Genomic DNA, 14094 nt, shown 5'->3' with positions numbered 1-14094 from the left:
CCTTCACTTCCACTGGGGTTTCTGGGGGATGTGGATTCTAGAGTTATAATCCGAACTCTCTTTGAGGTTGGATTATAGAAGGGGGGGGCGCATTTTATTATTGATAAAAATCGATTCAACTAATCGATAATGAAAATCGTTGACAACGATTTTCATAATCGATTATTAACGATTGTATTAATTCATTGTTGCAGCCCTACTTCATTGTAATTCAGCTAGTTCTCATTAAATGACGGTCTGGTCTAATTCACAGTGCCTAATCCGAGGTCTGATACAGAGAGTGAATACTCTGCCTCCAGCTCAGATGAAGAAGAACGAGAGGAAAAAGACTCTTTGTCCAAAACGCCAAGCAAAGTATCTCAGACACCTGCTAGGATCCCATCCAAGAAATTAAAGAAAAATTCTGATGTGAGTAGATTTAAATCAATTTGCCTTCTGGTATTGTTAGATAGAAAAATAATTTTTCGCTTTACCATATGACATTGAATATGAGATACAAGAGTGTGTAGTGAAAAAATGACTTGTATTACCAGTTACATTACATCATTAAAACCTAATTGGTGACTTAATTAAAATTTTAATAAAGACAGTAGGCGAGTACATAACCCCCAACAATCTCTCCCTCTTTCGAAAGCTGTGAACCGGAGCTCTTTGTTTTACGCTAACCCTATAAACCAAGAACTGGGAAAAAAAAGACAACCAGAGAACTGTAGGTAGACACCTCTGTCAATAAACAACCAATCTCCGGATGCTAGATCAGGCTGGAGGAGAGAAAGGAGATATAAAAGGACCACATATAGGCAGAAAAAAACCCAAGGGTAACTAAATAAGAAAGCAAATTGAAGCAACCCCCCCTCCCAACCCCTCCCTAGCCACACACTCCTCAGTATGACAATATCACAGAACTTAAAAGGGAAGGGAAGGGAGGGAAAATACTTGCCTCCTGTTTTCATTATTCAGTCACCAAGTCTAAAATAATTTCTAATTTTGAGACAAGACAGGAGGCTGCTATTTTGCGTTTTTAATGCTCAGAAACGCCAATGCCACTGATGACAAAGGTTGAAAATAAAAGGTAAAGAAGGTGGACCAATCTGCCACCCGGAGAATGTCTCCTAAGGCTCCCCTGCTGTCAGGGCACCGGAGGCAGACCCCTAACCAAATGGGCTCTGAATGAAGCATCGATGCCTGAACCAACACTTCCAGCAGTGCCGGAAACCATCATTATGAGTGCCTTAGCGAGGTCACTAGAACCAGGGACTTTCTGGATCTTTGGAGGTAGTGAGTGACCCTTGAGATCAGAGCAAACTGAGGGAAAGCATAGGCTCCGGACGCCAGCCATATCTGGATGAAGGCATCCGTCGCTAGAGCTTCCTGATCTGGTAGCCAGCTGAAGAAGACCTTTGTCTGGTGATTTGTTCTGGACACAAATACGTCCCAATGTAAAGGCCCCCCTCTAGCGGTGAATCTTCTAAAGGACCCAGCTGTAAAGTCTCCAGACGCTCACGTCCCTCCAATGCCTCGAAAGCCAGTCTACCATGAGGTTTTCCTCCCCCAGCAAATACTCCACCTGTAGCATGATGATGCAAACTTGAGTATCTCCCTTGTCACCTCTGTAAGGCATTTGGAGCTATTGCCTCCTGAACGGGTGATATACCTTACTGCAGGTACGCTCCTCTCAGGACCAAAGCAACCTGGTCTCTTCTGTGATGGAGGCCGCTCCCCAGCCCAGCAAGTGTTCAGAGCCTGTAAGTTGATGGACGGAAAGCCCCCCCCCCGCTTCCCGACTAAGAAGATGGAGCTGAGGAAATCTATTGGTCTGAATAGCCCCTTTCATGAACAGGGACTGCAGCTCTTCTTCCGCCAGTGCCTGATCGACGGCCGACCTGCGCATGGAGAGAGGCCTCCTTACCTGCTGAGGAGGGGAGATGAAGTCCATCAGATAGCCCCACTCCCAATTTTGAAGGGGAAGAAACAGAGGAAACATCAGGGCTTACCGATACCAGAGCAGCCCCTAGGGAAGCTGGAAAAACCTCTGCCTCTACTTCCCCGGCTTGCTGGAAAGGTCCTCTATGGGATGTCTGTGCCTGTGGAAAGCTCCTGGGGCCTTGGAAAGATGAACAGGTGGAGATCTGCCCCCGCTGTAGTTCAGTCCTAAAGTAAAAACAGGGCCTGTCTGGAACACCTTCCTTATGGACAGCTTCGCCTTATTCCAAGAGGTTATCAAGAGGATCAGGCAAGGGAGACATGCCTGTTCAACTCCTTGATGAAGGAGCCACTGCCCTTAGGTCCTTGGAACCCAACTGCGCCAAACGATGGTCCATCCGAAGGAGAGCTGCTTTACAGCGCTCTGTGGAATCAAAAGTTTCAAGTTCTGTGGAAACATTGATTTCTAAAATGACAGCCAACATGCCTCAGTCTTCCACTTGTTCGTTCTCCACGCCTCAAGTACCGGCCGTTGTCCTTTTAGGGTCTGATTCTGACAAATCAGAAAAGTACCACCCAAACACCGTGAAGTAGAGGCTCACCCTGGGACAAATCCACTCAGCAAGGGCTCACTCTGCAAATCTGAGCAAGGTGGCAAATAGCAACAGGAGTCTGCAACAGACAGAAACAGGGGCTTACCCTGTAACACAGCTCGCTCCCAAAAGAACAATAACAGCAGGGTTTTACTCTAAAGAGACGTAGTGCTCTGTTAAGACGGCAGCTGGAGATGTTTTGACTTGTGCCTAGATGCCGGTACAAGCAGAATAAGCAGTTGAAAATGGGGTCAATCTCAAAAACGCAAGATTATCTACCTCTGGATGTTATTTATTTAGGTTTTCTGTTAACACTTTGCTGCCATTGGTAAAAGTAAAGAGAGATATATGCAAAATAGAAGCACTCTGTCTTGTCTTAAAATTAGGGGGAAATTGTTGAAGTATGCAGAAGATGTATAAATGAAATGAAAAGTAAAATAAGGGCAGGGGTTATGGCTGTAGGAAGCCAAGGGTGGGGGGGGGTGGTTCAGGAGGGATGTGCATTTGAAAAGGTAAACATCACCATTTGGCTAATAAGAAACAATGACCTCAAAACACACATTTGGTATGTACAAAAGAAAACAAATGAAAAATAAAACCAAAAATGAAATAATAAACTAGCTTGCAGATCTGATAAAGTAGTATAAATGAGGTTGAATGCCATTTATTATTTTATTTAATCTTGCAAGGAGCCTGACTCAAGAGTTGGCTTTCCGAGGGGTTGTGGCTTTTCAGGAAACCTGTAGCGAATAATACCAAACAATATAACAAGTGTTCCCCTTAAGATTCGGGATATATCTGTTTGTGTTTTTCTCTTTGTAAATACCCATTCCATGCCTTTTGCAGAACATCCTGGTGGAAGAATATTTTGAGGCTCACAGCAGTTCAAAGGTTTTCACTTCAGACAGAACATTACAGAGGCTGCAGACTCCAACATTAGATCAGGTATAAATATTATTACATATCCAGAGCACCAGTGTATTCCATAGCCCCATTGGAAAAAGAGAGAATGCAAAACTGCTAATAAAAGCAGACAATATACAAAATGAATAACGTGTGCTAAGACACATACTGGTACACAAGGAAAAGTCTGTCCTGCTCTTGTTAGCTTAAAGTCTATTATGAGGGTGAAGGGGGGATGAGACAAAGGTAAGGGATTGCTTGGGTGAGAAAGATTTGATTGTTACGACGGAGGAGTCAGTAAAATCTTAAAAGTTGAGGGAATGGAATGGTGCAGGTAATCCTAGAGAAAAAGTACCAACAGGTGCAAGCAGAGCAGAGATATATAGTGTGCAGTGTTTTGGGATGAGTAGGAGTTTAACTTTCATCTAATTAAGACCAATGGGGTAAGCTTAGTAGTCTGGCAAAGGCAGCATGTCATCAGCATAGAGGTGGTAGTGGTATCTAAACAAGAGATGATGTGTAGCTAGAGGAGGCTAGTGACCCCAAAGCAAGCCAAAAGGCACATATAAACAAGTGCCAAAGAAGAGACATTAAATGTTGAATTTGAGCTGGGAGAGAGCTGCGTCGCAGATGCCATGGAACTGTTTGCAAGACGCCTTGTACATTACAAGGCCATTCAATTAATTCAGAAGTTTCTCCGAATAGGTAACACTGCACAAGCTTCTGGATGTGTCACCCACACCATTTGCTGGTGGAATCGACATGTTAAGTGAGCAGCATGAAGCTTTGTTCTATAAATGGATGCTGCAGCTACAGTAAGTTATTTGGGTAGTGAAGAAAAAAGATAATTTTGCTAGTTTCTTTTTTTTTATCCATTTTTCTTTTGTTATCCTATAGATAATTCACAACCCACATAATATATTGGTTCAAATTGGAATTTTTTTTATTCTTATGTGGAAATTAAAACATTTTGATTGAAGGCCTGTTTAATACATTGAAAGGAACTCGGAAGATATTGGGACTCATACCTTTATCTAATTTCTAGAAATGTAAAATATTTTGTTGTCTTACCATTCAGCCTAGGATTCAACATTGTCCTCTTTGGCCTGGGTTCTAAAAGGAACCTGATAGAAAAGTTCCGGACCTGTTTGCTGCAGGATTCTCTCCACATTGTTATCAATGGATTTTTTCCAAGCATCACTGTGAAATTTGTAAGTGCTGTATTTCTGGTTTTTTTGTTTCCCCTTATGTATGCTCTGCTTTTCCTTTCATATTGTGTCATGGCCCAAGGATTCTGTCTTGTCTGGTATGGTAAACTAGAAAGGGTAATTTTTCATGGCTATATTGCTTACCTAAGAGCTGAATCAGTTGGACTGCTTTGCATTTTAACCTTGTCTGGCCACCATTAATGAGGCTCTTGTGTGGCAGGAGAGACATATTTGCAGGTACTGACCAAACCTTAGGGATGACCCTAAGGTTTGGTCAGTACCTGCAAATATGTGCAGTACAAAATAGGGGGGTGCACAAAATAAAAAGCATAAAGATTCAGATTCACGGGTTGCTGCTAGAGCAATAATGACTAAGTACACAAAACAAAGCAAGAATTCAACACATACCCAGGTAATACATTCAAAAAACACCTATCTAAGATGTAATTATTGGTGATTTTGTTACACCATATGGCCATATATATTGCTTAGCCCACCACTATGTCAAAGTACCACAAGTTTGGTGAGGCTATATTACTTACCAAGGAGCTGGATCAGTGGGACTGCTTTGCTATATAACCCAAATGAGGCACATTGAAATGTTTCAGCTCATCCAACTAATTTTAATATAATATAATATTGGCAGAAAGGATGTGTGAGTAAACCCAACACAGCTTTTAAATAATCAATTTTAAAGGTAAAGAGTTAATCAAAACCTATATCACCTATGTGAAGAATAATTCCCTCCTAAACCTAATAAATAGTTTTGCCACACTTGGATCAAACGTTTACGATAATTGGCAATGAGTCTTTTACATTGCTGAGGAGGAATTTTGGCAGAATCTTCTTGGCAGAATTGTTTTAATTCAGCCACAACGGAAAGTTTTCGAGTATTAACTGCCTTTTTAAAGGTGTAGCATGTCATTTGGATTCAAGTCAGTACTCTGAGTAGGCCACTGCAAACCTTAATATTTTTAACTTTTAATCATTCAGAGACACTTTACCCAATTATGCTTGAACATTACATCACAAACTGAAAGGCTGGGCGTTCTACTTAAGGATTTTCTGGTATAAACTCTCACTGGATCAGTAAGCTATAACTATATCCCTGTATATACTTCATCTAGCCCATCTAGTCTCTTCCCATCTAAAGCAGGACAATAAAAAAGACCTCCTCTCCCACATATCCAATGTTCTTTCTGTCCTAACTGCAGGTTCCTACAACAACCCTTGGTCCTCAGGAGTGTTTTCGTTTGCTATGCCCACATATTAGTTCCTCTACTTGCTGCCACTTGCCAACTACCACCAACCATCACAGCTTACGCGGATGGCTTTTATGGGATGCCTGTGCTGGACAGAGATTTTTGTGCCGAGACACCTATTTTTTTTTACTGTTTTAGTGCTCTTGGTGGTGACTTTTTTTGTGTTTTTTTAAATTCTTTTTATGTATTGGGATAAGACTCCACAGACCCCTACAGACACCAGACCCAAGAAAAGCTATGAGTTCTGCACTTCTGCAGTCTTCCCCAAGCTTTTCCTCAATCTCAGCCATACCCAGTCCTCTGTGGCCTCAAATCCAGAATATTTCTCAGGCAGTTAATTCTTCTCAGAGGAAGAAGACAATATTTTGGAAGAGGCTTTTTTTTCCAGTGGAAGTTGGTTGGCTCATCTCAGGAGTAAGATCAGCCTTGCATATGGATGAAGCAGGGGACGGCAGCATATCTATATATGTAGATATGTCCGGGCACATCACACAAAAACATTCAGTTAACGGGGATTGACATTCCAGGACCGTCATGAATTTAAACAGGTGTTCACTTTCTTCACCCAAACTATGTCGAGGCATTCAAGAACTCCCCTTGCAGGTTGAATACAGGTACTTAATTCAACCATGCGAGTGAATGGAGCCCAGCTTTCTAATCACAATGTGATTAGTAAAATAAATAAATGTTACGGGCCTCGGGTACCCCGGCTGGGTACACCCATCAGTTCTTTGTTGCTTCCTCCCGGAACCGCAAGGGTTAACTGCTCCTCACGCTGGCCGATACTAGCGAGGAAGGGATTAGGAACTGGCTCGGTCTCCTCGGTGTAGCCCGCAGAGGCGTTGCTGAATACAGTGCTGTAATTGTCCTGAAAAGGACAATGAGTGATCCAGCGGGCTGAGGCATTAGACGAGACTAACGTCCAGGGAAGTAATACACACTTTATTGGGAAAAACACGGGCTTATATACAGTTCCAGAGGGAAAAGGCCATAAATCACATCCCCATATCCCTGCCCTGCCCAGACAGTCCGGCACCGAGCCCCGCAATGTCCGTATGAGTTTAGCCGTCATTCTCGGGGTGATCCCAAAAGAGTGGTGGCGATCCTGTGGTGCCGATGGATAGCTCGGGGTCCTGAGGATATCCTGTCCAAAAAGCGACGCGATCGGTCAAAGGAACCCCGAGCGACAACAGTTCAAAGTTTCCTGCGCCGGCTCCGAAGTCCCAGCGACCGGGAATCCATGGGAGGCACCCGAGCGGGTTGTTGTGGAAATCAAACGTTGTGCTGACCACCAGATTTCTTTGAATGTATAAAAGTTTATTCCGGATACAAGCAGGTGCAGGGAGATCTGCACAAAAGCAGGCAAATCTAACAGCTTTACATTTTCACACACTATATATACATTGATAACAAAAGAAAATTAGTAAACTCCTACTAAAGGCTGGCACACTTGTAATATCTCTGGTTTTACCATAAAAGGCAAAAGCCTAACCTACATAACATTGATATGTATGATATGGGTGGGGTTTCAGTTATTTAAAGCAGACATCCTGTGCCCTGAAGTTGACCCCAAGTTTACACTTATGGTCCAGTTTCTCACCAGCTGATTCAGTTTATGTAATTTGACCTATGCCCTCTACCATATATATCATGTTCCTCAACAGAACAATACTACCTCCCAGTGTATCAGACTCTTATCACCAAATTGCAGAAAACAGTTAACCTCTTCCTACCCACGCTCTCCACATCCTAAGATTCCACAGGGTGTTTTTTTTTCTTTCTTTTAGCCCTGCTGCTGGTAAGCAGCACTGCAGGGGACCTGGATCCTCCTCTCCAGCAGCCGTCTGTGTTATGCGCGTAGACAATCTCCGCTGCCAGCACTTCCGCTGGGGCTTCTATGGTGGAGCACCGGAGTAACATAACCTTCTGGTGCTCCACCATAGAAGCCCTGGCGGAAGTACTGACAGCAGGGGAAGTTGTCTATGCGCATCGCACAGGCGTCCACCAGCCGGCCCGGCTAGACACCAGGGAGTCTGGGGGTGCACTGGTAAGGGGGGGGTGGCACTTCTAGGAAGCAGAGTGGCGCTTCTAGGGGCATAATGCATTTCTTGGAGTGTCATATCAGGGGTTATAAAGCATATCTGGGGCAGAGTGGCATATCAGGGGTTATAAAGCATATTATCTATCTATAAGTAAGGTGCATTAGGAATTAAGGGGGGACCTTAAAATGGCTATTGTTAAAGCACATCAAGCAGACGTGCTGACAGCGGAGGTTGTTTACGCGCATCGCCGCAACCGGTCAACGTCTGCACAATGCGCTTAGACAGTCTCCCGTGCCGGCACTCCCTCCCCATTGGAAGTGCTGGCAGGGGAGGCTGTCTCAGCGTATCGGAGAGTAGGATGCAAGTCCCCTGCAACGCTGCGGGGGATCTGTATCCTAACCCTGCTGCCTGCCCGGCGCCCGGAACCGCATGTCCCGGGCATCGGGCCATACGTATTGTGCATTCCTGGGCTAAACCCCGATTATAGGCCACATACAAATATAGGCCGCACTTTTTAAAGACTTAAAGTGGGGGGAAAAATTGCGGCCTGTATTCGGGCAAATATGGTATAAAATATATATATATATGTGTATATGTATATCTCACAAAAGTGAGTACATCCCTCACATTTTTGTAAATATTTTATTATATATTTTCATGTGACAACACTGAAGAAATTACACTCTGCTACAATGTAAAGCAGTGAGTGTACAGCCTGTATAAAGTGTAAATTTGCTGTCCCCTCAAAATAACTCAACACACAGCCATTAGTGTCTAAACCTTGGCAACAAAAGTGAGTACACCCCTAACTGGAAATGTCCAAATTGCGCCCAATTAGCCATTTCCCCTCCCCGGTGTTATGTGACTCGTTAGTGTTACAAGGTCGCAGGTGTGTTAAATTTGGTGTTATTCCTCTCACACTGTCTCATACTGGTCACTGGAAGTTCAACATGGCACCTCATGGCAAAGCACTCTCTGAGGATCGGAAAAAGAATAATTGCTCTACATAAAGATGGCCTAGGCTATGAGAAGATTGCCAAGACCCTGAAACTGAGCTGCAGCACGTTAAGACAGGTTCCACTCAGAACACATGCTTAGCGTCGTATCCAGACGTTGTCTTTGGGAAATCGACGTATGAGTGCTGCCAGCATAGCTGCAGAGATTGAAGGGGTGGGGGGTCAGCCTGTCTGTGCTCAGACCATATGACGCACACTGCATCAAATTGGTCTGCATGGCTGTTTTCCCAGAAGGAAGCCTCTTCTAAAGATGATGCACAAGAAAGCCCACAAACAGTTTGCTGAAGACAAGCAGACTAAGGACGTGAATTACTTATTTGAAATAAACTTATTTGGTTCAGATGGTGTCAAGCGTGTGTGGCTGCAACCAGGTGAGGAGTACAAAGACAAGTGTCTTGCCTACAGTCAAGCACGGTGGTGGAAGTGTCATGGTCTGGACCTGCATGAGTGCTGCTGGCACTGGGGAGCTACAGTTCATTGAGGGAACCATGGATGCCAACATGTACTGTGACATACTGAAGCAGAGCATGATCCCCTCCCTTCGGGGACTGGGCCGCACACCTCCGAGAAGACCACTGCCTTGCTAAAGAAGCTGAGGGTAAAGGTGATGGACTGGCCAAGCATGTCTACAGACCTAAACCCTATTGAGCATCTGTGGGGTATGCTCAAACCGAAGGTGGGGGAGCACAAGGTCTCTAATATCCACCAGCTCCATTATGTTGTCATGGAGGAGTGGAAGAGGACTCCAGTGGCAATCTGTGAAGCTCTGGTGAACTCCATGCCCAAGAGGGTTAAGGCAATGCTGGAAAATAATGGTGGCCACACAAAATATTGACACTCTGGGCCCAATTTGGACATTTCCGCTTAGGGGTGTACTCACTTTTGTTGCCAAGGTTTAGACATTAATGGCTGTGTGTTGAGTTATTTTGAGGGGGACAGCAAATTTACACTGTTGTATACAGACTGTACACTCACTACTTTACATTGTAGTAGAGTGTCATTTCTTCATTGTTGTCACATGAAAAGATAAAATATTTACAAAAATGTGAGGGGTGTACTCGCTTTTGTGAGATACTGTATATTAGCACTATATCTTAACACAATCCTTGCATTGAAAAAGTTAAAATACTGGCATGGTAAATGCCCATGGGGTGTCAAAAATGTATGATTTGATGGGGTAACTTAAATTAGCCATGTTGAACAATGTCCCAATTAACATAGGGTGCAGGATGTCAAATTTCACATCTGTAAAATGCACACGGGTGCTACTTTTAAGAAAAAAATACACATTAGTGGAATAGTAAAACAGTATTTTATCTAGTTAGCATATTTTATATACAAACAGGAATCTGAAAAACCAGTAGCCATTTTAAGGTCCCCCCTCAATTCATAATGCACCTTACTTATAGATATGCCACTCTGCCCCCCTAGATATGCTTTATGCCCCCTTGATATGCTTTATGCCCCCCTAGATATGCCACTCTGCCCTCCCCAGACTTACCAATGCATCCCTAGACTTCCTTGTGTGTAGCGGGGGCAGCAGGTGGCGCATGGAAAACCTCTGCCGCTGTTCGCCATTTCTACCAGGGCTTCAATGCATGAGCTCCGTCATAGAAGCCAGTGCTGGTACTTCCGCTGGGGCTTCTATGGTGGAGCACCGGTGTGACCTAACCCTCTGGTGCTTCACCATAGAAGCCCCAGTGGAAGTACTGGCAGCAGTGGGGGTTGTCTGCATCGCGCAGACGTCCACCGGCTGCCAAAGAGGAGGATCCAGGTCCCCTGCAGTGCTGCAGAGTTATAACCATGAATTTACATCTCTCAGTATTTACTCTTCAGAAGAGACGAAAGTTCAGGGAGACAACAAAAAATTGAATCCTTCTGGGACTGCCCAACCAAACTGTTAGTCAACAAAAATGGATCTATCAAAATGCTGAGAACTTCCTCTGAGGGCCTGGCTCTTCTGTGACAGTGAGATTTGACCACAGCCACCAGCCCTTCACAGTCAAAGTCTCCTGAACCTCTGATCTCCCCAATGTGGGTCCCTCAAGATTGCTATAAGGTGGATTGTAAACCCAGGATCACAGAGAGGCGAGAGACACCAAGCATCAGAATGAGAAGATCTCAAAATACACACTGAGCAACACTAACACACTAAGACAGCTGTACTGTTATCAATTTAATTTAAAGAAAAGTTACCTTCATCTAAAGGCAGGGTAGAGGTGAGTCTGAAGATAAAACACCTTGTCCACATATGTACATTATCTATTGCATTTGTTCCTCAGTTTTTCGCCTTCAGTGGTGCAATAGACCACAGTTCTTGGACACTATGAGGTGGTAGTCTAATAGGTCCTATTTTCTAGATTAGGGACCTAGCTTTGATTGTTTTTTTGTTTAAGGTCTATTTCTGTTGTACCTACCATATCCGCCGATGTGCCACACCGGTCGGCAACGCGTGGGGGGCTCTTGCTCCATGACGCGCACACGTCCTGTGTGTGCGTGGACGCTCGCAGGGTTATGAATGAGTTGCCACAACATGCTCGCGGTGCTCGACCACCCCAGCATCTGCCAGTGTGGCACGCCTGCGGGTATAGCACACGCAGATGCCATTTTTGTTTAGGGCGCCGGGGCCATTAGTCTGCGTCGGACGCGATGACGTCACCCCGCTTCCCATTGGTTGTTTTTCACGCCGTTTGCCCTGTTTAAATCTGCTTCCACAGTCATACAGTGCCCGTTCAAAGAGTCACTTGTGTGTTTGCTCTGGGTTCTCATTTTTCATATATTCCTGTTGCTGATTGACTATGTTTGTGTACCAGATCTTGGCTTTGTTTCCCGACTCTGATCCTGTGCTGCCTGCCCAGACCTCGGAACCTCCTAATTACGTGTATTTACCGCTGACCCTGTACTGCCTGTTTGCCTTAAACTTCCTACCTAGCTCTCCATTCTGTGACGACACTACCGTCTCTGCATAGTGGGTGCGTCATCCTTTGTTTTCCTAGGTCCCGTATAACAATTTCTTCCTTTTTTGATTTTTTTCTCCTTTTTCCTCTTTTCATCCCTCCTATCCTCTACAAGTAGGTTTAGGATTACTAGATAAATCCAAAGGGGCTTAAATCTCTCCCATTGGCTCTTCATGCCACAGCCATGAAACAAACAGACAGGAGTATCAATTTGGGTTTCATCACAGCTTTCCTTCACTTTCAACCTGTGATCTGTGGAAATTTAAATTTGCCACCTATTGGGGAGAGGAATACAATAGCCTCTACCACCACCCAATATAGCAACGGGTTTAAAATTGCTGGGTTAAAGTTACAAAGATCGTTTTTAGTTCATTCTGAATTTGAAAATTTTGAGTTGGAGATATAAACATCCCTTGGAGAAGGATTTTACTTTTTTCTGCCCCACATTGCTCCTATACAAGACTGGATCTGATCCTGGTGGAGGTGTTACTTCAGAGCATTGTTCAGGTAATTAATCGAATAATGCATTGGTCTGACCATGTTTATCACAATAGAGGAAAATACCTCACGACTCAAGCTAGGGTATCTGGAAATTAAATGGAAGTCTTTTGGCTTATAATAGTGTTGTGGTCGTGGCCTGTTTTATGCAAAATTATGCTAATATTTAAATACACAATTTAAACAAAACACATCTAACAATACAACAATAAATTTGATTCAGGAATACAGTTAAATTATGTAAAGACGAATACCAACAGATGTTATGATATATAATGATATACTTTAGTAATACCTTTAGCGGTTAAAACAATATATCGAAAAAGGTTACCATAACAAAGTTACAGACAGTCAACAATTATATTCTAATAACATTGTAGTAACATATGTACTTAGCTTCAAAGAGTATCAGCATATCAAATGACTCCTTTGGTGTTCAGTTTCCAAAATGGCTCTAGATACCAGGATCATATAGAAGACTTTAAAGGATTCTTTCAGTAGTTGTTTTCTAATTCTTAGTTACAATACTAGGCACTAAACCAGTCCTAGCTTCTTGGCACTTAACTAGCCCAAGATGGAAGAGCAGCTTTCTATTTAATGTGTTTTCTCTGGCAAACTTTTGCAGCTCCCTTAGCTTCTGCCTTACTGCTTCCTTCTTCTCCTTTCAGTCTACTCTGCTCTTCCTCCTTCTTCCTGGAGTTCCTGATATCCCATTGTTCCTGGCATAGCCCACATGGCTTTTCATGTAGGTAGCCATTATCTATAGTCTTAGATAAACAATAGATGTACACATCACTCACACTCTAGTGCTACCTGGTGGTAGAGGTAAGGCACTTCTTAAACAATAGAACTAATTGGTATTGTAATGTATGCCACAGTTAGGGGAGTGGTTTATCCAAAGAGAGATACAGAAATTGCGTCTGTGACGTGAATCACTAATAATGGACGATGCAATCCATGTCCACAACATTCCACCTCTTGATTCACATCATATAGCAATGATACATAAATTTATCTCTCCAGAAAGTAATCCCCCCCCCACTATGGCACTCATTTCACATATATCTTGTACATACACACATATAGAAAACATAACAGTTATAATAACCCTAAATGTTATTCCCAAAAGATTGTCCAACTGAATCTTTCCCTCGTGTGACACTCATCTTGATCGATCTTGATCCTGTCAAGACAGCAATTCCAATAAAATCCCTGGAAGTGGAACTCCATGCTCTCTGCTGCATGACGTGTCTTATCCTCAATAGAAAGCCAGGATCTCTTAAAAAGGACACCAATCTGCTAGAGAGAAAATAAGTGTGAAGCATCATACTTATCATTGCACTACAAATCGTGCACAACAGTACATTTGCTGCCTTCCTGCCTAAAGCCTAGTAACCTCCATTAATATCTTCCTATAATAGCATTATCCCTCGGTCATCCTTATACTACCAGGGCTGATTTGGATATCCAAACGGATTTCTAATCCAATTCAGTTCCTGGGGTTCTGAAAACAATACAACCCTCTTCCACAAAGCAAACATCAATGTTTCATTTCTTTACATCAACCCCTCATGTTTCATACTCTGACATCCTCTTCAACCCAAATTCCCACACTATAATATTTTGTAGTCAGTACTTTACTAAAGAATAATGGTTGCAAACCCTTTCCCACTCTCTATCACTACTGGGGAC

At 43.4% G+C, this 14094-nt stretch overlaps 2 protein-coding genes across 4 annotated transcripts in view; one reads left to right on the top strand and one right to left on the bottom strand.

The window, feature by feature from the left end:
- BZW1 (basic leucine zipper and W2 domains 1) overlaps window positions 1–14094 on the bottom strand; it is a 245153-nt gene that overhangs the window by 95297 nt on the left and 135762 nt on the right. The gene's annotated exons all lie outside the window — the stretch shown is intronic.
- The window catches only part of ORC2 (origin recognition complex subunit 2), a 113108-nt gene that overhangs the window by 56995 nt on the left and 42019 nt on the right, over window positions 1–14094 (top strand). For all 3 annotated transcript variants that reach the window (XM_053472268.1, XM_053472265.1, XM_053472267.1), the window contains 4 exons: window positions 254–408; window positions 3363–3461; window positions 4125–4234; window positions 4498–4630. In XM_053472268.1, coding sequence (XP_053328243.1) covers window positions 254–408; window positions 3363–3461; window positions 4125–4234; window positions 4498–4630 — 497 coding nt within the window. The remainder of the gene's footprint in view (window positions 1–253; window positions 409–3362; window positions 3462–4124; window positions 4235–4497; window positions 4631–14094) is intronic.

Source organism: Spea bombifrons, chromosome 7 (genome assembly GCF_027358695.1).
Source record: "Spea bombifrons isolate aSpeBom1 chromosome 7, aSpeBom1.2.pri, whole genome shotgun sequence".
Classification (NCBI taxonomy): Eukaryota; Metazoa; Chordata; class Amphibia; order Anura; family Pelobatidae; genus Spea; species Spea bombifrons.
This window is presented reverse-complemented; position numbering and strand designations above follow the sequence as displayed.